The sequence below is a fragment of the Lolium perenne genome, chromosome 5 (assembly GCF_019359855.2).
Source record: "Lolium perenne isolate Kyuss_39 chromosome 5, Kyuss_2.0, whole genome shotgun sequence".
NCBI lineage: Eukaryota > Viridiplantae > Streptophyta > Magnoliopsida > Poales > Poaceae > Lolium > Lolium perenne.
Window position 1 is genome coordinate 143,117,837 of NC_067248.2, and position 24,832 is coordinate 143,142,668.

A 24,832-nucleotide genomic window follows, 5' to 3' on the forward strand; every position below is an offset into this window, starting at 1 on the left:
TCCTCGAGCTTCATTGAAAGCGAGGATCTTAGCAGTGTCTTCGACAGTGGGTGATCTCAAGTAGATGTCCCCGAACACTGTTATCACCGCCCTGCAGAACCGGTAGAAACAATCAAGGGCGATGAACTCCGCCATCCGAAGATAGTCATCGACAAAATCACCAGGAGCTCCATATGCCAGCATCCGCATAGCCACCGTGCACTTTTGGAGGGCGGAAAACTCTGCCATGTCGGTGCAATCCAACTTGCATCTGAAATAGGAGTCGTACTCTCGAAGGGCATACACAATTCTCAGGAAGAGCATCTGGCTCATCCTGAAACGACACCTAAAAACAGTCTCACCGTGCAATGAATTGTCGGCGAAGTAGTCGGTGTAGAGCATGGAGTAGCCCTCCATTCGCTGCCTCGGCTTGCACTTCCGGCGACCTGGTGCTGACCAACCACGGCGACCAATGGCCTTCTCGGCGTACAAGCCGGACATGCAAGCTAGGATCAACATGTGCTCCTCATCTTGGGTGGCGGCTGCCATCTCTTCTTCAAAAAGCTCGGCGAACATCTGATCCTCCTGGTCGTCGGAGTCCATGTCCGGCCAGACAATTTGGACGAACACCTGTCGGGCGTGTCAACGAGGCGCAACGCGATGGAGCTGCCCGACGGCAGAATATAGGCAGACGACACGACAGACATCGAAATATAGGCTGTTGGGTGGAGGGACGGCGGAGTTTAGGCAACCGGCCGGCGGATTCGCGAGGGGTGGTGCCGGCGGTGATAGAGCAACGAGAGGGGAGGAGGATTTGCTACGAGAAAGTGGTGGGGTTCGTGTGTTCTCTCGCCGACAGAGCGAGCCCGTCCCCGCTTTTCTCTCGTCCGGAGTCCCCGAGCGCACCCGGGAGGCGGGGATGGCATGGGCTCTCCGGATGAATTAAAGGCCAAATCCAAAGAAAAACAAGGAACCAGGAGCACGGCTAGCCCGAATAATGCCGTCCGGATGAAAAAAAAATGCTGCCGGAAGCGACGGGGAGACGGCTGGAGATGCTCGGCCGGATTTCCTGGTTAGCATTATGCTGGGCCATGGGCTGGATCCGGTGGACGGATGGGGATGGGGATGGACAGAATCTCTGTCCGAACCAGGATGGAGGCGCATGTCTGATATCGTGTAACACTGTTGGTCCTCAATTGTGTCGAGAAAAAACTCCTGATCCTGAAGCGGATCGTACCACGAACGTATACGGAGACAGAGATTTACTCAAATAAGGACTCTCCTTCTTTGGGCAAACAATCGTTGGGTATACTCTAATTTGGATTTGGAAGATGAATACATTGCCGAGCTGGAGTCAAATTAGCCTGACCTGTCTTCTTTATAAGGGGAGGGCGTACGCCAGAGATACCGACGACGACGACCGCGTGCATCCAGGATTGTTGTACTCCGTATTCAAGGACGACGAGCAGCAATGGTGTGCAGCGGCACAGAAGTCGCCGACGGTAGCAGAGGCGGCGCCCCTGGTCTCGATCATGGTCAGTCAAGGCACGACGTTCTGCACTCCTTGCCATTGCTCGTCTTCGAACACCAGCCCACCCAGACAGAGACGGCCCGCGCACATGAAGACGATGGCCACGATGGTGTTCGCGAGATGATCATGTTTAGCATCTCGGAAGAGAGAACATACACAGGAGAGGCGAGACCCGCGATGCTATCGCCTGAGGACAAGATGTGTTCCGCCACCCCGCAGGGCTGGATCTTAATCACGCAGGACGCTCCGCCGTGGCAGGCATGGCTGTGGCACCCGCTCACCGGGGAGACGATACCGCTCCCGCCGATCCAAGACGACCACTACATCCCCACCAACAGCTCCTGCCTCCTGACCCACAGCTCCGCCGGTCACCCCGACTGCGCCGTCGTCGTGCTCGACGTCTGCGACCCAAACATGTGGTTCTGCCGGATCAACGGAGGGAGCAGCAGGGCATGGGGGCAGCACACGTACGACGTTGGCGAGTACATTCTCCCGGACAAGGACGACGACTCCACCCCCACCAAGAAGATCATCCCCAACGTCGTCGCCGCGCTGGGAGGGAAGCTGCACTTCGTCTTCTCGGAATCAAACAACAAATACGAGATGGGCGTTGTTGACCTGGATTTCAGCACTCCTTCTCCTACCGCCGAGCTCCGCACACTCGAGGGAGTCGACGCGGCTACCAGCTTCCCCGAAGGCATGTGCTCCGGCGTGCCCTGGCTGCTGGAGTCCCAGGGGGAGCTGTTCCAAGTTAGCGTCTGCTTCCAGGGGTTCGACGCCCACGACGTCGGCGCCGTTCTTGTCCACAGGATGGATTTCGACGGAGACCGTGGTGGTCGCTGGCGCAGGGTGCACGACATTGGAGACAGGGTGTTCTTGTTGCCTCACGATGGCAATGCGGTTTCTTGCTCTGCAAGCGCGTGCAGCCTGCAAGGGAACCGCGTCTACTTCATGAAGAACTTCGTACAGGACGATGGGAATCTCTGCATCTACGACCTCAAGGACCAGGTGATGAAGATTGTTGCTGTTCATGAACGGGACCTGACTCTTCCACGCACAAAACCTTATTGGATTGTACCGCCTGCCTAATGCGGCTGCAGATTTGCTGGTATTGCTAGATTTCTGATTATTCTAGCGGGTGCCTTTTTGTGTTCGTGTGGCTGGTTGCGATCTGTCAGAACTCCATCCTAGCTTAATGTAACAAGTTAGAGAGTCACGCGCTTCAGATTATTCTTTTCGTGCTAGTTTCTTTCCTCAAATGATGTTTTTTTTATATAAACGAGTATTTTCAGTCTATTTATACCGAAAATGCTTGTGTTACAAATGTCATTCACGATGGTTCGAGCAAAGTATAATGGTTATTTGGATGCTTAGTTTACAAGTTAGTCGACTTTTGCACATGAGAACAGGAACACATCGACCGGAGAATAACAAGATTTTTGTGAAAGAAGAGAACACAATGAGGACGGCAGAAAAAATCTTATTTCCCATAGATTCTTCATCAAAAGGTAGTACCGTTGTTGCACAATACAGAAACGTGATAAACTCTACGGGAAAATCGTCACATCGAAATCGCCTACTTGGTTCTTAGTTCTGCAAGTCAGCTTTTGAGGTCGACAAACCTCGGCTATCTCAGAGTCGTGCACATGTAGACCGTTTGTGTTGTACCCGTCATGACTATGATGACGACTCCAACATTGACAGTGTCGAGACGCTGCCGTGGGAGCCCGACGACAATACCCCGTGGCAAATATGACGATAACTATAGCCTCTGCGATAAATTCTACGAGGCTGAAGTAGACCAAACCGGCATCACCTTCGGCTCCCGTTGTCAAGTCACATATCACACCTCTGCCTCCGGGGCCACTCATGACGCAGTTCAATTCATCTTCTATGTATGAACGAACACCGGTTGTGCTACCGGCGAGAAAGAAACAATGTATTTGCTTCGTTGGTCCTGCTAAATAATACCTCTCTTAGAAACAAGAAATATAAATTTGGTCATATCTTAGTAAGTTTGGTTAATTAAATATACACAAGAAAATATCACCATTTGCAATATTGAAGAAATTCATATTTTATATGATGAGTCTAGATGTGATATTGTATAAGTTCATGCACTTTGCATATAAAACTTGGTCAAATTTAAAAACACTGACTTTTACTAAATGTATACATCTTTTTTTGAAACCAAAAGGGCATGGCACCAACATCTTCTACGCTACTTGCATCAAAATTAAACGACCATCATAAATGTGTCATCCTCGCCGATAGGCGCGCCAAGGCTCGTGTTCACCATACTTCAACGAGGAAAGGGTGGCGGCATAAGGAGTGGAGATATAGCAAAGTGGAGGAGCAAAGGTGTTTTTTATATCGCGTCTGCTCTAATTTTTATTTTTTAATGAATTACGGAAGGCCATAATTCCAATGGAGCATGTAAGTTAATCACTTTCATAATTCTATTCTTCATTGTAAATGTTCAAATGTAGAGCTAACTTTAATACGGAGTATTTTGGGAAGATCATTTGGTGTTACTTTCCTGGTAAACTCTCATGGAAGTGAAGCTGAAAGATAACCGAAGAAGAAAAAAGTTTTAGCACGATCGGCCAAGTAAACCGGAGCGGCACTGTAAAAAAATAGAAGTGAAAACAAATGGCAGCCTACCCCAACACAAACAGGACACCAAAAGTTTCAAAAAAAAGGAAAAACAGGACACACCAGGAGGGCGGCAGTGCCGGTCTGGGCCGGCAGTGTCGGGGTGCTTCGGCCAGCTGAGCCGGGGTGCTCCCACCGGCAGTGTCGTGGTGTCTCCACCGGCAGTGCCGGCTTGTGGAGGGCGGCAGTGCCGGCCTTGAGCTGATGCCACCGGCTGAAGTTGTTCTCCCTTCTTCTCTTCTTCTTCCTTGAACCATTGAGCTTCCTTCTCTACGGATCCTTGATGAGACTTGTACCTAATGACACATAGAGCTTCGGCATGAGGTAACATTCCAACCAAGGGTGTGTCAAGGTCAAGCGTAGAGAGGATTGAGTTCACCTTGTCATGTAGCGCTTTCACTCGGCCTCGAGTCATCGGTCCACTTGGGGGACTAGTTGGCCTTGGTGTAGTGTCGTCCTTGGGCGGGGCTACATCAGTCATCATTGACCTTAATGGCAACACTTCCTCCAAAAACAAAGTTATTAATCAGAGCGCACCACTGTAAGGGTACATTGCCCCTATGTGTGGTTTTGGTAATTAATGATAACCCCTATGGACTAATGTTTTCATTGAGTTTATATGAAGGAATATTCCATAGGTACTACTTGCTCTCCATGTGTTGGATTCAAGTATGGATGCCATGAAGATAAAGGTATATCTTGTGTATTGGCATCAAGATCATCGGTTGAGTTGGGCAACTTCAAGATGAGCGTCTCAAGTGAATCATATACTTGAAGCTTGCCGTCCATTTGATGATAATGGACTTGTGAAGATGTGCATCAATGGAGCTTTCCCATCATAGTGTATGGGGGAGCATTTGTGAGTCGTCACGAAGCAACATTGGTCAAGAGAGGCATTCCGGCTTGAGTGAAGCTTGAAGAGTTATCATCAAGATCAAGCGGGATGCGCAAGGCAAAGGTATGGCCTTGCTAGGTTTTCCTTTTACCGGTCTCAAGGTGGATGTTGGGAGACCGGATTATAGGATAGATAGCCGCACTATTAAGAGGGGCTTGCGGTTGAGTAACTTGATCACATCGTCTTAGGGAGCTCAACCCTTTGCATACTTTGCATATCCTTATTGCTTCTTGGTGTTTCTCTGTGTGAGGTTCTTGAGCTTGTTGCTAGCTTTACAACAAGCCCAAGTTCATCGAAAACGGAATCCGCATGCATCCTCTATTGCGTTTTCGAGTTTGGACGTCTTCACCATTTCTTGACGGTGGGAGACTCCCTCTCTAAAATCATCTAAAAATGTTCTGTGAGGAGTCTCCATATTTCCAGTTTTTGTTGGGGTTCTATTCGTCGTTATCTTTCCAACAAAATTGGTTTCATTCGAATCGGAGTTCGGGAGCATTAGTTATTAAAGAAAAGGGAAAAAGAGAAAAGAATAAAAAGAAAAGAAAAAAAAAAAAAAGAGAGGAGAGGCAGCCGGTTGGCCGCCCGGCCTGCCGGGCCGCGCGCCGGCCCACCCGGTCGTGACCGGCCCAGGCACCGGTGCCATCCGGACCGTGTCCAGTGGCCATTTGGCCCGCGACCGGTCTCGGGCCCGGTCCGGCTCCGGCCTGCCTGCGCCTCTCCGGCCCGACCGGGCGCCTACTGGGCCGCCTCCGCCCGCGTGGCCCACGCGCCCACGCACCCGCGCGCGCTCCTCGCCTATCCATCGCCTGCTGCGCAGGCTGCTGCCGCCCGGTTGCTGGGCCGGCCAGACCAGGCTGCCGACCGGGCTCCTCAGCGCCCAGGCCGGTCGGCCGGCCTGGCAGCCGGCTGGGCACCTTTTCCTGGCCGTTTTTCTTGTCTTTTTCTCTGTTTTTTCCCCCCAACGGGTATATTTGCTCCTAGCTATAAATAGACCCTTCTTCCACCTTGAGCACTTAGTTCTTCCCATTCTCTCACCTCCATTGTTGCTATTTGAAGAACTTGCTCTCCCCCTTGATTCCTCCAACCGTTCTTGCTCATATTTGAGGATTTGAGAGAGGAGATCTAGATCTACACTTCCACCAAATCGTTTCTTCTCTAAGTGAGGGAATCTCTTGGGATCTAGATCTTGGAGTCTTTGGTTGACTTTCCCCCTTGTTCTTCCTCTCCAATCTCATCCTAGCATTCGTTGCTTTGGTGGGATTTGAGTGTGAAGGACTTGAACACCTCCGGTGTTCTTGCTTTGCATCATTGCATAGTGTTGAGCTCTCCACCACGATTTGTTCGAGTGAGAGACCGTGAGCTTGTTACTCTTGGAGGGTGACCTCCTAGTTGGCTTGGTTGGTGTCCCGGTGATCTCTTCGTGGAAGATTGTGAAGGGGCCCGGGCTTCTCCTTCGTGGAGCTTGTGAAGTGGTTGTGGAGCTTGCCATCTCCGGAGCGGAGGAAAAGCTAACCATAAGGAAAGGGCCATTATCCTTCGTGGGTGTGGTTCGGAGAATAGGGTGAGCCTTCGTGGCGCGGGGAATCCTTCGTGGGACCTCCACTCCTCCAAACGTGACGTACCTTGTTGCAAAGCAAGGGAACACGGGAATACATCCTCGTCTCCGCGTGCCTCGGTTATTTCTATACCCGAGCTCTCTTTCCTTGTGATAGCCATCGTGCTTGAAGTACATATATCTTGCTATCACTTGTGCTACATATATCTTGTGCCTATCTTGCTTAGCTCTAGTTGCTATTGTCACACTTAGTTGAGCTTAGCATATTTAGGGTTTGTGCTTGTAATCTAAACGATAGTTTAATTCCGCATTCTTACAAGACAAATCCGCAAGAGTTTGTAATTGCCTATTCACCCCACCCCCCCCCCCCCCCCCCCCCTCTAGGCGACATCTCGATCTTTCAACCACTCATCAAAAAAACATTTCATCCTCAGTGTTTGTTGAAGAAAGGAGTCGATTTTGATTATTACCCCATTCAACTTTTTGTGATGCATCTCATAAATTGTTTCATGTAAAGTGACAACACCATCTAAGATGTATCTACCTTGCATGAAAGCAGTCTGAGACGGGAGCACCACATGATCAGCCACCGAATTTAGTCTCCACTTTTGGTGAAAATTTTAAAGCAAACATTAAGAAGGTAGATTGGTCTGTATTGCTGAATCTGTTCCGCATCTGTAACTTTTGGTAAAGGAATAATTTCACAAAAAATGATGCGGAACAGCTCTAGCTGCCCCTTATGGAGTGAGTTCACTAAACAGTTCGATTAAATCTTCTTTTATAATGTCCCAGAAGGTTTGATAAAATTCTGATGGAAAGCCATCTGAGCCAAACGCCTTATGATGTTCCATTTGGAAAACTGTTTTTCTTGTCTCCTCAGGGAGAGGTCAGAATCGCGTTTTCTTGAACGAGATTAGGTGGCGGCATAAGGAGTGGAGATATAGCAAAGTGGAGGAGCACAGGTGTTTTTATGTCGAGAGGGGCGCATGCTCTGATTTTATTTTTTAATGAATTACGGAAGGCCATAATTCTAATGGAGCATGTGAGTTAATCACTTTCATAATTTTGTTCTTCGTTGTAAATGTTCTAATGTAGACCTAATTTAAATAAATTTTTGGAAGAACATTTGGTGTTACTTTCCTGGTAAACCGATTTAGTTCTCACGGAGGTGAAGCTGAAAAATAATCAAAGAAGAAAAAAGTTTAAGCCAAGTAAACCGGAGCAGCACGAAAAAATAGAAGTGAAAAGAAATGACAGCCAAAAAAAAAAAAAAAAAAAAAAACAGGACGCCAAGCAGATCGCATAAAGTGCCGTCCTCTCCCGGTGCTTCTCCCTCATCACCCTCGTCACGCCCAGGCCTCCTCCCTCCTCGCGCTCAGGCCTCCTCCCTCACCCAGGCGTCAGCGCGGCAGCCGGCACCGGATCCTTCGCTTCTCCCCCGTCGCCGTCGCCGTTCGCCGCCCTCTCCCGGGTAGGTCCCCCATTCCCGCGTCACCATGAACGGGATCCACCTCCACATCGACCCCACGTCGCCGTGAGCCGGCTTGTTCCGCCGATCTAGCCCGTGAGTGGGGGGTGGTTCAGGAGTAAGGACGGGCCAGGGTTCGTGGTTACGATCTGGTCTGGTTTTAGGCTCGATTTGACGCAGATCGCTAGGTTTTGGTTTGTTAGGGGTTTTCGAGGGTTTTGGTGACTCGATGCAGGTGTACCAGCGGTGATTTTACCGGATCGAATCAAGAAGCCGTGGTTCGCCGACACGTGCACTAGCGGTGGGGGTACCGATCTGCAAGGTTTTGCAGGATTGTATCTCTCTTCGAATGCACAGATTCGCCGGTGGCCCATGTCCAGCAACGCCATGTTTCCCCTTATGCCAAGCAAATGTTTGCGATATGACCACTGTGGAAATTATCTGTGCAGAGAGTTTGCTTCTGGAAACAGATTCAGTTAGTTATTATGCTAAATTAGGCATTCCGTTTTATATGTTCAATACTGTACTTGTACATCATTTCACAAATCAATGAGAAGCATGGGTTGCTGAAGCACGTGCACTTGTACTATTGTGCTTCTTGTCTGAATCCTAGTTGAGCACTTGTGTCCAACGAATTTGATGTCTCCAGAGTTCAAATTTTTCTCACTAAGGACTCCCATTGGTTCTGCAAATCTTATTTTGTGTTGTTAATTTGACTTGGGGAAACGCAAAATAGCAATTGACTTGTGCTGTTGAGATATTACTTATGTGGAGATGGAGATTATCAGGGTTTTGTGTCTGGAAACAAATTCAGTTAGTTATTATTCTAAATTAGGTAATATTCCGTTTTATTTGTTCATACTGTACTTGTACATACTTTCACAAATCAATGAGAAGCATGGGCCGCTGATTGTATTTAAGAAGGTGCACTTTACTGTGCCAACAAATTCTGTCCACTGAAATTACTACAGTACTTGTGTTTCTTGTGTTAAATGGTTTGCAGTACCGAAGCCCAGTTGAGCACTTGTGTTCAATGAATTTGATGTCTTGGAGTTCAAATTTCTCACTAATGATTGACATTGGTTCGACAAACTTTACTGTGTTGTTAATTTAACTTTGGGAGACCCAAAATACTACTACTGTTAGCATTTCATTGCCCCAAGAAATCTTACTGCCTTATTTTTTGGGGGAATGAAATCTTATCGCGTGTAGTAGCAATTGACTAGAGCAGTTGTGAATTGGAGACACCTCTTAATGCGTTTTGTCTGAATTTCTAGTTGAGCACTTGTGTCCAATGAATTTGATGTCTCTGAGTTAAAATTTCTCTCACTAAGGACTCCCATTGGTTCTGCAAATCTTATTGTGTGTTGTTAATTTGACTTCGGGAAACGCAAAATAGCAATTGACTAGTGGAGATTATCAGGGTTTTGTGTCTGGAAACAAATCCAATTAGTTATTATGCTAAATTAGGTAATATTCCATTTTATTTGTTCATACTGTACTTGTACATACTTCCCAAATCAATGAGAAGCATAGGCACTTGTAGTGTGCAAACAAATTTTATTCCATTGAAATTACTGTTGTGTTTCTTGTGTTACCAGGGATTGCGTTGTTAATTTGACTTTGGGAGACGCAAAATAGCAATTGACTAGAGCTGTTGTGAATTGGAGACTCCTGTTAATGTGTGATTATTATAAATTTATTTATAATGTGCGGTCATTCTAGCAGAGGCAACAACTTTCTGCACTTCCGAAATTCAAACGGACTCCATATGTGATGCCAATTTAGAGTTTGTTGATTAATCACATGTTTCTGAGCCTTTTTTTTTTGTATTTCCTGTCATAATCACATTGATTCATCATAGTTTTTTTTTCTCTGAATGGTTTACTAATTTGATAATTATAATTGTTCCTATTGGGCATTTCTGTATCACATAACCAAGGCTTACATTATCCTGATAAACATGCCATAAATCACATTCTGGAATGTGTTATTATGTTAATTACAGTTCTAGTTCCAAAAACACGAGGTGGAAACAGAACAGAAGACTTGTTTATTGAGTTCTACTGTAGCTGTCATCAACCGCAACAAGGCTTGCTTATTCAGTTTTCCTGTACTTATTTTGTCATCAAACACAACAACGCATTATAGAGAACTAGTGATATCAATCCTGTAATAATAATTTACAATAATATTAGATAAAAATACATTGGCTGGATAACTTCCAAAGCAAACTATCAAAAGTGAAGATTACATACTCATTTGCAAAATATGACAAAACAAAAAGAACATAAATGGAGAGAATTTAATTTACTGTCTCCCCCACTACATCAACATGTAGAGCAAGTTCCATTTTTGCTCAACCTAGATTTCCATTTTGCTCAACCTTTCATCAACTGATAGATAGTTAGCTACAATTTGTTCACCTGAAAGCTCATGCATTAAAACTTGGTTATTGTTCAGTAACACATGTTATATTGATCTAGTAATAATGTTTAAAAGAACATTAGAGATAAAAAGAACAAATTGTAGCAGTCATTAAAGTGAAGATTATACTGTATTTGATTTGCCAAATATGACAAAACGTCATGATAGTAGCATAAAAAGAACATAAATGGAGACAATCTAATTTCCTGTCTCCCCCACAACATTAACATGTAGAGGCTTTTCCATTTTTCTCTACTTTCGGTCAACTGGTAGATAGCTAGGTACATTTTGCTCACCTAAGATCTCATGCACTGACTCTTGGTTATTACTAGTATTCAGTAACATTCTTCCTATCTGCAGTATATCTCCATGTTGCTTATACAGAAAGCTGCTCTGTTTCTTTTCTTTCCCTAAATACCTCATCTTAGCATTTACTTATTTACGTCAAGTCTTGTCTTAATGCACAATGGCAATGGGTATCGTCAATTCAAGTTCCAAAAAACCACAGTTGTAGTTGATTAGAAAGGGATGTTATCCCATATCTTCATATGGATTCTGGTTGAATAGTTGGCGCAGAAATGGCTTTTCATACTTGCTTTTAAATTCTCTGTTAATGTATATGTTTCAAGGGCTGCTCACTTGCCGACCTAATAAAAGAATTACTGTATTCACACATTGTTAATGTGTTGATGTTTTGTGTAGGAACAAGATGCCGCATGTGCCAGCACCTGCCAAGGGAGGCAGCCGCAAGAGCGGCACCGTGAGGTGCCAACACTGTGGCACGGACACTTTCTACAGGCTCGAGGACATGCTGAACCATCAGAACTGGTGCGCTGCAGCAAAGAAGAAAGTTGACGATGCCAATAAACACAAGAAGGCTCGCAGCAACAGCGCCAAGCACCGTCGCTGAAGGAGCGCTACTTACACCGGGCTAAACTCAAGGATTATCCTCCGGCACATGCTTCACTATGATTGATATATCGAACTGAGTAGTTACTACCTTTACTACCTATGATTTCGTCCAGTTGCTACCCAACTACCTAAAGGGTCCTCTAGGCATACATCGAAAACGGTTGATCTGGAACTTTGTACCAAGTACTACGTATGCCTTTGTTTCTTTAATTTGATGCCCAGTCAATACATGTATTGCCAGAGACTCCAGGTCTAGTGCAAATGTGACAATACATGAAGTGGCAGTAATAGTAGCACATGCAGGCCTGTTTCATATGATTTGTGGTGTGATAAGGTGTTGCTGACAGTATTGGCCTGCTTTGCATGTACTTTGCATGCCTGTGGCAATCCTAAATTGAGGTTTCAAAGGAAGCTATTCATTGGATGTGGCTTAGTGAACTTCATCTAACAGTGTTTGCAGATGGATGGAAAGCAACAGGCATCTACTACAAAATTAGCATCTAACACAGAAGGTTCTAGCAAACATGATCTCATATATATTGCCTCGTACACCAACAAACAAAAAGCACGCATAAAACCTCAACATAATCTATACAAATATTTACGCAGGACACGAAGCCAAATCTTACCTTATTCTATTGCATCTTTCTTCAACCCAGCCCACAAAGAAATAAGTTGAAGCTGCACCATTTAAAACATAACAAAATTTATAAGAAAAATAAATCGACTAAGTTCCACTGCATGAATTTGCAATCAAATAAAAACCAGCCCACATTCATACTTTTGAAACCAGATTACAACCTGGTCATACAAGCCAATTGATTGCAGCTAGAAAATGAAGAGGACGAAGGACATTATACTAGCGTAACTCCAGAAGTATTTAATCCTAAGTCTGGGGGGCACAATTGACCATTTAGGTGAACCATATAGTAAGAAAGAACTGGTGATAGGTGATCAGAATAGTCTAGCTCTACAGCAATATATTGTCAATGAACAAGCAAACAATCAATTCGAAATTTGAGGTAGCACTATGTATAGGCGAATGCAGAAAAATTAATTAAGTTTTTAGATTAAATAAAGTTTTTTTCTCAAGAAAACGCAAAAATCTTTGCACCTCAATGCATTGAAGGAAAAAGAGAGTTTTGTACAAGCCCAAGAAAGGGCGACACCCGAGATTACAACACGAATCCCCTAAGAATTAGGTCCCACAGGGCGCAGCTCCGCAAGCCCATTTGCACCCGCCATTGCACAATCCTGGGCCTCCACCCGAATAGTGGAGAACAGCCAGTACATGTCGTGCTGTACGCTGTACGGCATAGCAGATGACCGCATTGCCTTGCTTCCAGATCCACCAAGCCGTGAGCAATACTAGCAATGTGGGATTACTGGCGAATTCAAAACATTTCATGGATGATGCAAAATTTGTAGCTACAAACTTTCAATCGACAAGTTAGGTTTCCTAAAAAGAAGGGTCATATTTATTACAGTATGGAAAATTGTTCCCATGACAACATGACTCTCAAGTCTCAATTGTTGTATTTTTCATTTGTTCTTAGGTCTATTTGCTACTGGGATTTACTTGTGAGCACTAATCATAGTTGCCATTCATGTGGGCGGTCTTATTACTCCCTCCGTCTCTAAAAAAGCTGCTCAACTTTGTCTAGATACGGATGCATATAGACATATTTTAGATATAGATTCACCCGTATCTAGAAAAAGTTGAGCAGATTTTTTTTTTAAACGGAGGGAGTATTTAATTCAGCTAAGTTATGTGAGAAATGGACAGGTTGAGTAAATCTATATTTTAAGATTATGTTTTGTACTTGAGAACGCATCACTCTCAATCAATTCGTTTTGTGGTGCAGTGTAATGGTGCAGTTAGGTCACATTAATTTTATTTTTCAACTATCAACAATCAACATATCACTCTCAATCACATCATTTTATGGTGGTATAGACTGTCTGATCCATCTCTTGGTCACACATAGGCTGAATGCTATTATTATATGCTGCAGTTAGGTCACATTAATTTTATTTTCAACTATCAACAATCGGTATATGGATTGTCATGATGACGTCTGGGGGAATTATTTCTTAGTATACATTCAGCTAAGGCATTGCAATATAATCTTGGACGTACAACCCTAGTGCTAAAATTTAAGGGGTCAGAACTCTAGGAAGAGAAGAGCATGGCTCAAATAAGATTTCTGTTTGCTGCAGATAGCATGATTTTATTCGTGCCTGACTGAAGCAGAAGAAGTAAAATATAAATGCAGTCTCATTTAGAAAAAATCTAATTCTGGTTTACAATGAAACTAGCAGGAGACAAAAGACAACTCCAAACTACACCAAGTTGAGGTTTGTAAAAATGATAATAATGCCACGAAGACTGGACAGTGTCTTTGTGGTGGTGTCTCTGAACAGCAGACTATTTCAGATTATTATTTACTGAATTACTGTCATTTCGAACTTATAATTTTGCTGCCCTGTGATTAAGCTGCTGTGGAAGGTTTCATAGTTTTTAACTGATACTCTCTCCATTAAAAAATATAATGCATATAAGTTTAGTCAAAAGTCACCACATTCTAAATTTTACCAACTTATAGACAAAAAGAAGAACATCTACAAAACCAAATCAATAGCAATAGATCAACCATAAAACATATTTCCACATTATATTGTTTCCAATATTGTAAATACTGAATTTTCTACTATATATTTCGTCAAACTTAGTTAGCTTTTGACTTTTCGCTAAATGTATACATCTTATATTTTGGGATAGAGGTAGTATTACTGGAGGTCTGAGCTTTGAACACGTCGCTTATGTTTGGTTAAGAGGAACAAATAAAAATTGCTTTTAATATGGTTACTTCTGCTGCTCTATACACAGTCTAGAATTTCAGAAACAGTATTCAGTTTCAAAATATGAAGTCTCTGGGAAACGTGGTCCGGTTGCTTGTCTTTCGCTTATGTATGTGTATGTTGTAGGTGAGGGTGCTAGAAACTGGATAATTTGTTTCATTTGAATGGATGGAATATGGGTGTTACCCTTTTTGCTCTAAAAAAGAATGAAAGAATACATCTACACAAACAATCTGACTAAGGGATAAGGTCATCACGGGAGTGTACATAGGCTGATCCACAGTACAAACAGATCCTCAAGTATATATAATAGGACAGAAATACAAAACTGAATTCCTCTATCTCCAAACAAAAAGATCTACAGTGCAGAAGGATACCTGATCTGGGGGCGATGAGCTAGGAAAAAAAACCACAACTGTACAAAGATGGAACCATTGCGCCTGCAAATGAGTTACCAAGAGAGCATATTAAGAAACAAAAACAGGGGCAGAACTCTGTGTGCGTGTGTTGAGGTGGCAGAAGAAAATCTACAGCTATATGCGGAACATGGCGGGGCTAGTACCTTAGCTTCATCTCTCAACAAAAGATGGCGTCTTCAAGATTCAGATCGGATATTGCTCAACAAGATGATTCAGATCGGATGAGAATGGCTTGGTGACAACAGCCATAGATAGGGCATATCACTGGAAAGCAGCTGGATCCTTCTCCTGTCAATCCTGCCGCAGAAAGGTCTATAGAGGTCATCACAGGTGACGAGGAACAGTAGGGTTAGTTTGTTATAGAAAACTCACCGGATCAGGAGGAAAGATGAGATCTTTCTGATCCATCCAACCATGTAATCCATGGGCATGAAGATCAGCGCACCCGACGGGCCAAATCTGCAGCCAAGTATCAAGATCCATGAAATTTCCATGGACAGGCAACACGGGAGAAGATAGCTACTCTAGAAGAAAAGATGGACGGAGAGGGAGAGGACAGGGAGAACATACCGCTCGGAAATTCTACGGGGTGATGTACCGCCGGAGTTCGGGCGAGGAGGGTAGAGCCGCCATAGCTAGGAGACGCCGAGCAGATAGATCTCGAGAAGAAGAGGATGAGATGGGGAGGAGGAGGAAACAGACGGATAGCCGCTGCAGGGTGGACCCCGGATATGTCATGGTCAGGTATTTTGGTATGATCCGTGGCAGTCCCATCCATGATTTTCGCTGGGTTTCGCATCGCGCACGTCGGATTCACGCAGTAGAAACAAAAACCCATGTTTACTTTTTTGCAAATAATAATAATTCCAGCTTGGCTGCCACGTCGACCCAGCAGTGGGACACCACCGAGCAAGACGAGGAGGAGTGCCTCCAGACGCTACGACGCCGGCGGCGACCACGTACATGGAAAGAGGACGGTGGAGACAACTTTAAGCTAGGAAGCGACCCGCTCGCCGTCGCCTCTCACTACACAACGTATGAGACGGCAGGGGATGCCACCGTCACCGTGCATCACGCGTGTGGCTCCCCTTTTTTCGTCCTGCCCGCTCCCGCGAGCGGCGGGGCGAAAACCTAGCTTAGGCGCCACCAGGCCCCCTTCCCTTCTTCCCCACTCCCTCGCCAACGGCGGGAGCGCTGCCGAGAAAAGTCTCGGGGCATGGGCAACGGTGGGGCCTCTCTTCCCCCTCGTGCGGTGGCGGTGGCGCGTCGCTGGTGTGGGGCGCGGCAGTGTGGCTGCCCTGCGGCGGCGGGCAGCTGCGTGAGCCCAGCGTGCCCGCGGCGGTTGCCGGCGTTCTGTCGGCGAGGGTTGTGGGCGACGCGTGCTGGCGCCCGATCTGGCTAGGTGACCAGATGCGCCCTGCGCGAGACCGGTGCGTCCTCAACCTAGCTGGTGGCGCGGTAGGGACGGTGGTTGGAGATCCTAGCCGGAGAGGGCCACGCGCACGGGCCATGGAAGGGTTCTTGGCCCCTTGGCCATCACCTTCCCTCGTCTCGGATCTGATGGCGCAGACAACCATGGGAGCTATAAGGCGTCGATCTGGAAAGGGAACTTCTTTCGTTGTTTCGCCGCTCTCCGGGGATCTCGCGGGGTTGAATCTTGGTTTCTCTTTAGCTCTTCGGTGCACTCAGCATGGTCTCCGGGGTGGCGGCCCTGGACCGTGGGAGTCTTGCTGGTTGGCGGGCGAGCCAGAGACTCTGGGGCTGGCTGGGTTCCTCGGTCGTGTAGGCGACGAGGTTCCGGCGAGCTGCTCGGTGTGGTGGTGGTTTGGTTGATGCTTCCGCGTTGGCCAACTCCTTGCGGCGATGAAGCACATTTGCTGGGGGGAACCCTTGCCCGTCAGGGCCTCAACGGCGGCGGCTACGGTCGTCGTCCCCTTCTTGAAGGCGTTGGTGTGGTGGCTCTCGGTCATTCTCCATGCTCCAGGTGAAAGCCCAAGATCTTCGATCGGGCGATGGCGGCGTTCATGTGTCGTTCTCTTCTTGAAGATGCCGCCTTGGAGCTCACGGCGTGCGGTTCTCCGATGTTGGTGTGGTGGAGGGGCGGTGTGGCGTTGGTGAAGAAGGACAGCGGTGATGGCGTTCTACAACGATGAAGTTGGTCTGACGGTGTGTTGTGTTTGTCGGTTCTCCGAGCTCTCGGGTGAGCTCCGGCATGACAACACAGGTTGTAGCTCTTTGTTAGTCCTGTTCTTGTGTGTAGGTGTAGTGTTTCCTTTTAACCTAGGTTCAACTCCTTGTATCCTGTTCGCTCTTGGTTGCGTTATTAATCGGGCCTTTTGGTCTTTTATCTAAAAAAAGCCACCGGGACGAGTGGCGCGGCCGTCGTCCCAGAGCATGCCGGCGAGACATATACTTCACCATGAACGACGAAACAAACCACACCATCTGATCATCAGTAACAAAATTGATTACACAGTATCCTCAATCAATCCGTCGCCTTCTAAGCTCTACCTTATCTTTGATCGTACTACTCGATAATAATAATAATGGAATGGCGAATCAACGGCATGCCGTACAGGCCCCGGGCACGATCGGCGCCTCAGCCACGCCCTCCTCCTCCTCCTCCGGCGGCGTTGGTGAAGAAGGAGAGCAGGTCGAACGAGGTGCCGCCGCCACCGGCCACCTGGACGTCCTCGTCCAGGAACAGCTGCTCCTCGGGCACCCGGAACGCGCCGTGCGCGCAGGCGAGCGCGGCGCCGACGGCGACCGCGGAGAAGACGATCGTGCCCACGGAGGTGAGGAACACGACGAACGCGGACGCGGCCAGCAGCCCGCCCAGCGTCTCCCTGTCGGAGAAGGTCCGGCCGAACGCGGCGAGCGGGGCCGCGTCGGCGGGGCGCAGCAGGTAGAGCACGCACCAGGCGGCGAGGAGCGCGGCTAGGGCGGCCAGCGCGAACGGGTGCGCCAGGAGGGAGGCGGCGAGGGAGAGCGCCACGAGCAGGGAGTAGTTCACGCGGAAGTAGGCCAGGTTCTTGCGCGCGCGGGCGGCGGCGTCGGCGAGGGTGTCCGGGCGGGAGAGCGCCGCGCGGTCCAGCAGCTCCGCCCAGGGCCGGGCGCCCGAGAGCGAGCGCTTCGCGGAGTCGAGGAGGCGGGCGAGGTAGGCGCGCTGGTCGGCGGCCGAGGAGGTGGTGTCCGGAACGGGGATGACGATGGTGGTGGTGGTGGTGGTCGCCGCCGGGAGGACGGAGACAGGGAGGAGCGGTGGAGAAACCGCGGCCATGGTGATGGTGTTGCTGGTGGCGCGGTTGACACGGCCACACACAGAATGTTTAGGAACGAAGGAAGGCGCGCATTTCCCTCTGTTTATCAGCAAATTTCAACGGTCAGCCTCGCGTGTCTCTCTCTCCCTCCTAATTTGAGCTGAACTGGCGTCTGGCTATATTATGATGAATTTTACAAAAACTTTGCGCGATGAATTTGCAAAGCTCAAAATCAAGAAAGCTGGGTGCCGGGCGGAGCCATCCCGACATGTATTTCACATCACATCATCGAGCTATCAGCCAGAATTACGGGGTTTATGTTAGCGTGTCATTCTGTACCTGACTGTATTTTCCTGTTGTATTACGGGGTTTATGTTAGCGTGTCATTCGAGTCTTCTGGTTCAGTTAGCTTAGCGATAGCACTAACCCCACTTCTGTTGTACACGATCTGCCGTCTTCGAGCTTGTACTATATAACCATGAGCAATACAATGAGAAGCACTCACAGAGTGTATCTAAAATTCTCTCTCTCGTGTTCTAGTGTTCTACAGTTTACTTAACGCAAAATATGAAACTCATGCATGAGGCAGCAAAACATTTGGGAGTTGGAACCAGCACAAACACGCAGACACCAGAAAGGTTTCATGATTGATTAAGAAACAAGCCTAATATAGTTGCAACATTCCCTTGCCATGGCAAGTGTTGGACCAAATCACTAGACCACACAAGTACTCCAGCGTTCATAGACACTGCCAATAACCCGACACGTCTCACTGACACCAGTTTCTCCTTGAATAGGCAATGGACAAGACATTAGGAAATCTGAAGTTCCAATGCGCCCACAGGCCATACGATACACGTCTAGAAGGTGGTTCCGTTCCATCCGAAGTCCGTGCGCTGCATACCATAAGAAGGGATTTAGAATACATACAATGACCATCTAGGGAAAGGAAGTGACTGCGGATGCTAACACTACGGCAACCGTAAATTCAGAACAACAGATGGACATTTACATGATCTACTCTTGATGCAAAGCATGCAAACATTGAGCATGTTCTTGTGCACGGTGGGCCTAACAAACAGCAGAATTGCAATGAGAAGTTGAACATGACAATGTCTAATGAACACCCATGAACGAATGAGCAGATCAGTGAACACAAGAAATAATGTCTGCTTGCTTGCCTTTGAGTCGTGGAACTTGAGGAAGAAGCGCGACTTGGGGATGGACAGCTTCGACTCCAGGATGGATGCAATGCCGGCACTCAGCTTCTTGTTGACTTCAGGGTTCAGCCCGCCGATGGAAACCAGCTCACCATAGGCTGCAGGCTCCTGGGTACCGCCAAACGACATGGGCACTGAACCCTTGAGAACAACCATCACATACTGTGGGATGATGGCGAGTAGTCAAGTTAGTATCTGAATGATAAAGCTAATGAGGAATAACTTCTGTATACCTAACTACTTGATCAGCTCGAAACCAGAAACTGCTATCGTCTAATTTTCAGTAGTCTTGACATGCGCAGTAATATCAGATCTCTAAATCTACAGAGCAATGACACAGCTAAGAACTTCGTTACAATTGGTTTAGGCATAAAAAATATAACCAGACAAGTAATTTTCATCTTAAATACTACTGCATATTTACAACAGAAAAACTGAGAAACATGAAGCCATTTAGAACAATTAAAAACAGAGTATGTCTGATTGCAACAAAAGCAGCAATCGGTGCCAATTTTACTCTATTAAAGTGCTGCTACACTTACGAACTAACTTAATTACAATTAGCTCTACAAAATAGTACTCCACTATATTTAGAACAGAAAAACTGAGAAATATAAAACCATTTAGAACACATAAAAATAGAGTACGTATTAATGTTAGGGGTGGAAACTGGTAGTGGATAGTCCATATTATCCGATATTCGTATTCGAAAAATTAAAAATGGAAGTGGTAATATCCGAATCCGGACGTCTGTAGAAATGGATATGGTAAATATCCGGATCCGTTTTTCAAAAAGCAAATACAAATATGGTATTGAATTTTGAAGCAAATGTGGATATGGAAATGGATATATCCGTATCCGAATAAGATTATGTCAGCAAATTTTAGTAATTCAACCCCAATATGCCAATTATCTAACCTAGAGAAACTAACAAATGGGCAAAATGTTCTTTTATGTCATTTCATTTAAACTACTATGCATTATATCAGTATATTTATCTCTCTACCATTCTATAGTTGGCGCATTATAAGACATGAATATATTATTTCCTTATATTCGTATCCGCTCCGAATTGAGAAAACATCCGATCCGTATTCGTATTCGAGTAACATCCGCTCCGAATTCGTATTCGGCAACATTCGTATCCGCATCCGTATTCGTTTTGGAAATATGGAAACGGATATGGGAAGGGCACTATCCGATCCGCATCCGATCCGTTTCCACCCCTAATTAATGTACTGCTAGTCTGCTACACTTACAAACAGCTAACTTAAGCACAATCAGCTCTCTAAAATTCTACTCCACTATATTTAGAACAGGATAACTGAGAAATATGGAAGTGATCTCTTGCTATTCAGTAAAACTGTAAGCAAATAAAGTTCTTAACTTGCAGGTGTGGCGTCTGTGGCACCTGGAAGCATCTAGAGTAAAACATGTGATGCCCATATTTCCAAAAAAGAGATGATAGTGCATTTTTGAATAAGAAATGGGGTCCTAAATTAGCAATTACCAAGGTACATACAAAAACAGCTATATCCTATATCTTGTATATATGTAATACCTCTACATTGGAAAAACAAGCAGAGCAAGTCAACATGTATTTCCAGAAAGATTACAGATATTGCTTCCAAAGCCGAAATCTCGAAAAAAAATATCAAACTGCATAAAGAAACATGTTCACTCTAGCTTTGCTATAGACAATAGACATAACCTCCTAATCAACTCATATGGGACAAGCAAACTGGAACGTATGAATGCTTCAAAATTCCTTTTTGAGAAACACACACATACACCTCCTGAGTTTCAAGACTTTGTATGGTATGTTTATAAAAAAAAATCTATAAATAATTCAAGATGTTGATCATGTTCGTTATCTAATCTGTTTCGCAGGAAAGACAAGCGGTTCTATTTCATCCCTTCGTGAAGTACGTTGCCCTTGCCCATCCATTTTAAGTTTCAGTATATTCATGTCACATCAAGTAAGTGCATCAAACACCCTTGAGTCTTATTATCATACTGGCACTAAGAGATGTGGAAAGGTAGCTGATTTGAGGAACATATCCAGTAACAGAAAACTAAATCAACGATTTGTCCAATAAACAGGGAAAAAATAAAGCCTTGATTTCACTCTTCCAAAGGTTCCCGTCTAGTTCACGAACACACACTACTCGCAGCTATCAAGTTTTCAGTTTCGTGTATTCTAATTGATTAATAACAAAGACTACAAAGTTATTTGGTGAAGGAAGTTTACCAAGATTCTGATGTTTCTATGTGTGGTCTTCATTCAGAAAGAAACAAATGACCATCAGAAATATAGTCCTGAACTGGACATGACTCCAGATGACTTTGACCTCGTTACAAATAAAATCCCCATACTGTCAATTTCAACAGTCGCAGGGCAAAGATCTTCCTGGAACTACCGCGGGGGCCAAGGAGACACGAACAATTCGCCGACAGGAAGGAAGGGGGAAGGGGAGACGAAACCCTAGCACACATGCCCCCCAAAACCTAACGGATTCACAATCCAAGAAAAGAAACGGGCACTCCTAAATGTATCCCCAAGAAATTAAGGACGCCGCGAGAAGAAAGAAGCTGCCTAGGCGAGATGCCAATTGAAAGGGGGGGAAGAGGGGGATAGAGAGAGGGAGAGCATACGGCCTCCGGCTTGCCGATGATGGCGGCGACGGTGCTGGAGGCGTCGGCGAGGATGGCGGAGGTGTCCACGCCCTCCAGGTTCACGTTCGTCGACACGTTCAGGCACGGCATCTTCCTCGCCGCCTCCTCCTCGCTCTCTCTCGGCGCCGATGAGTTGCAACGGAGACCTCGCTTGACCCTGATGAGTGATGAGGAAGAGAAAAACCCTGACCACTCGTCGACTCTATATGCGATTCTACTCAATCGATTTAATTAATGCCTGATAAAATGGAATTTACAATAGTACCCATCATATGGATTTTATGATAGCGACATTATCTTCACGTTTTTTGACGATTTTTGTGTGTGGTTGTAGAAACATTATTTTTTGTGATTCAAGTATATTTTGTTGGCATCTAAAAAAAGAAAGATATATCTTTTGGCAGTACCCATGGCTTCAGTCGGCTTAGAAATAGTTATTTCTCGGTCGGTGTTTTCTCTTACCTTTTGCTAGGCATGGCAACATTAAAACATTGTCCGAGAGAAGCGAATGGTGCCGCTCATGCGCTTGCTCGCCACGGATCTTGTGATAGTATTAGGCGTTTTTGGTTTGATGAACCTCCTGTTTTTATTATTCCTATTCTTGTAGAAGACCGTGTGATTATTGATTAATAAAGTTGCCTGAAGTGCAAAAAAAGTTTGAACAATGGAGTTTTCCGAGGTGACTTAGAAATACTACCTCCGTTTAAAAAATAAGGGCGCATGCATATTTTAAAATGGACTTTGACCATAGAAAATAAGCAACAAAATCTTGATTATATTATATGTACTTAGCGTTGAATTCGTATTGAAAAGTACTTTCTAATGATGATAGTTTCATACAAATATTTTTTATATATTTGAAGTAATTCTTGATCAAACAAAAAATATGAAAAACGAGGACACATTATTCTTTGAAACGCAAGGAAGTAGTTACTACTACAAACTAGGATAAGAATCTCTCTGCAATATTTAGGGGTGTCTCTGCATCATAGTAAGCTAAGGGAGGAGGATATCAACCCATTGTCGACAAATGTTTGAAAATAAAATTTAGGTGGAGAGGAAAACTTCTTAATCATACTGCCAAGTTGGAGCTGGTAGAAGTATGCTAGCTATATGGGTTGTTTCTTTGATCAATTCTTAAATGGCTCACTGACTTTGGGATAAGTATGATGGTCTCATCACAAATACCACTTGGCTAATTGGAGCTTGGTCACCCAGAAGGAGGAGTTTAGAGGGCTTGGTATTCCTGACCTAGCTGAAATGAATCTCTGCCTCCTTGCTTCCTGAGTGAAGAGATATAATCTAAATGATGATAAGCTCTAAAACAAATTAGATCATAAATAATGAGTAGAGAACCCTAGTATATTTTGCTTGCTCATCTATTGGTGCTTCTCCATTTTGGAAGGGAGTGCTTTGGGCTGCCAAAATGGGGTATCAGTGGAGGGTGGGTGATGGTAAAAAGGTGAAGTTTTGGAAAGATCATTGGTTTTGGCACTTGTAGTCCGGCCATTCAATATTGGAAATTATATGACATGGTGAATGAACATAATCAAACTATTACTGATCTATAGGATGGCAAATCTTTCAAAGTAACTTTTAGGAGATGCGTTGATCATATATTAATGCTGCACTGGTATGAGATTTTGCAAATTGCACAAACTCTCCGCCTCAGTGTTGAAAGTGATGCTCTTATCTGGATGTGGGAAGCTGGTGGGGTTTATAGTGTCAAATCAATGTATGCTATTATCAATTTTAGAGGGGTTGTGCCTGTTAATGTGGATTGTGTTTGGAGCTTGAAGATTACCCCTAAAATTAATTTCTTTCTCTACTTGATGGTTCATAACAAAATCCTTACTAGGGATAATTTAGTTAAAAGGCAATCAGTAGATGACTTGACTTGTATTTTGTGTGAGAAACTTGAAACATGCCACCATTTATTCTGTGATTGTGTTGTTATTTCCAACATGTGGTCAGATGGTAAGAGGGTTTTGGGTATTAACTTTCCCTCTGCAACTTTAGTTCATATCTCTGGCTTATGGAATAACAAAAGGAAGAATATATTAGTTAATATGATAAATGCGGCTATATTAAGGACTATTTGGCTAACTAGAAATGACATGGTGTTCAATCGAACATGATGGATGGGAATGCAGGTTTTATGGAGGAAAACAACATACACCGTTGCTCAATGGAGAATTCTACTAAAAGAGGAACACTGATGTCAATGGTGAACAAATTGGATAGCTTGGCTCAGGCTCCAGCTTTGCTATTGTGGCCGGAGCCTGGCTGACTCCTGAGAAGAAGGAAAGGACTACGCTGGTGTCAACACCCGGATTTTTAAGTCCGGATGCCTATTATGTCATTCATCGCAATCCCAGGAATAGTGTTGTTGCGAGGCATAATAGTCGACTATCACAGTCATCATTTATTACAAGCCATATTGTCTTACAACTTGAATCACATGATCCATATTACACAAATAGTTGATCTATCGATCAACGAACAAACACAAGTTCATAGCGGAAGCGTAAAGATAAAGGGACTCTCTAGTCCACAGGCCAACGCTTGACGTCAGAAAACTCCTAGTTATCGTAGGCGTCCTGTTGGTCATCTCCTTGGTATTTCTGTTCATCTTCATACTCTGGCCATTTGAATAGCCAGGGACAAAGCCGTAAGTACTTTAAGTACTTGCAAACTAACACTAAGGTAAGTGCTAACAACTTGAGTAAGGGGTGCTAGGCTCTAGTTTAATTTGCATAAAGCCAGTTTTAGTTCACAAGTATTGAATAAAAGATTTATTCATGTGCTAACTAACTCAAGTGGGAACATTAGTGTCATTCCCACAACATTTGTTTGTAATTCAACAAGTCACCAAGTCACCATTCATTTCACCATATTTTCAAAATCTGACACCGGAAACTGTATGGCCTTTCCAACCGTCTGTAACCGTGGACACGGCTATTCGAATAGAT

General features: G+C 45.2%; 2 protein-coding genes and 1 long non-coding RNA gene across 4 annotated transcripts; all 3 read right to left on the bottom strand.

Moving 5' to 3' along the window:
- Nucleotides 1-10,228: 10,228 nt before the first annotated feature.
- LOC127300112 (uncharacterized) lies at nucleotides 10,229-15,430 on the bottom strand. The gene is made up of 6 exons (XR_007850935.2): nucleotides 15,274-15,430; nucleotides 15,076-15,162; nucleotides 14,847-15,000; nucleotides 14,662-14,724; nucleotides 12,052-12,103; nucleotides 10,229-10,509 (listed from the first exon to the last, which is right to left on the bottom strand). It is a non-coding gene; the product is annotated as an uncharacterized lncRNA (long non-coding RNA).
- A 1,702-nt stretch (nucleotides 15,431-17,132) lies between these two features.
- Nucleotides 17,133-18,041, bottom strand: LOC127300115 (PRA1 family protein B2). Its single transcript, XM_051330194.2, has one exon. The coding sequence runs from the start codon at nucleotides 17,981-17,983 to the stop codon at nucleotides 17,303-17,305; it is 681 nt and encodes a 226-aa protein (XP_051186154.1). The 5' UTR covers nucleotides 17,984-18,041; the 3' UTR covers nucleotides 17,133-17,302.
- A 548-nt stretch (nucleotides 18,042-18,589) lies between these two features.
- On the bottom strand, nucleotides 18,590-22,051 carry LOC127300116 (uncharacterized). Of its 2 annotated transcripts, XM_051330195.1 has the most exons (4): nucleotides 21,840-22,051; nucleotides 19,145-19,345; nucleotides 18,976-19,034; nucleotides 18,590-18,859 (listed from the first exon to the last, which is right to left on the bottom strand). In XM_051330195.1, exons 1-3 carry the CDS (start codon nucleotides 21,948-21,950, stop codon nucleotides 18,981-18,983), a joined length of 366 nt encoding a protein of 121 aa, XP_051186155.1. In that variant the 5' UTR covers nucleotides 21,951-22,051; the 3' UTR covers nucleotides 18,590-18,859; nucleotides 18,976-18,980. The 2 variants fall into 2 exon arrangements, with proteins under 2 accessions (XP_051186155.1, XP_051186156.1); XM_051330196.1 differs by lacking the exon at nucleotides 18,976-19,034 and having other exon boundaries at nucleotides 21,840-22,050.
- Nucleotides 22,052-24,832: the final 2,781 nt, after the last annotated feature.

Coding starts and splice junctions, on each gene's coding strand:
- LOC127300115 (XM_051330194.2), bottom strand. CDS start 17,983: ATGGCCGCGGTTTCTCCACCGCTCCTCCCTGTCTCCGTCCTCCCGGCG.
- LOC127300116 (XM_051330195.1), bottom strand. CDS start 21,950: ATGCCGTGCCTGAACGTGTCGACGAACGTGAACCTGGAGGGCGTGGAC. Junction 19,346..21,839: donor TCATCGGCAAGCCGGAGGCC/GTATGCTCTCCC, acceptor ATCATCCCACAG/TATGTGATGGTTGTTCTCAA. Junction 19,035..19,144: donor TCAAGTTCCACGACTCAAAG/GCAAGCAAGCAG, acceptor GCTGTTTGTTAG/GCCCACCGTGCACAAGAACA.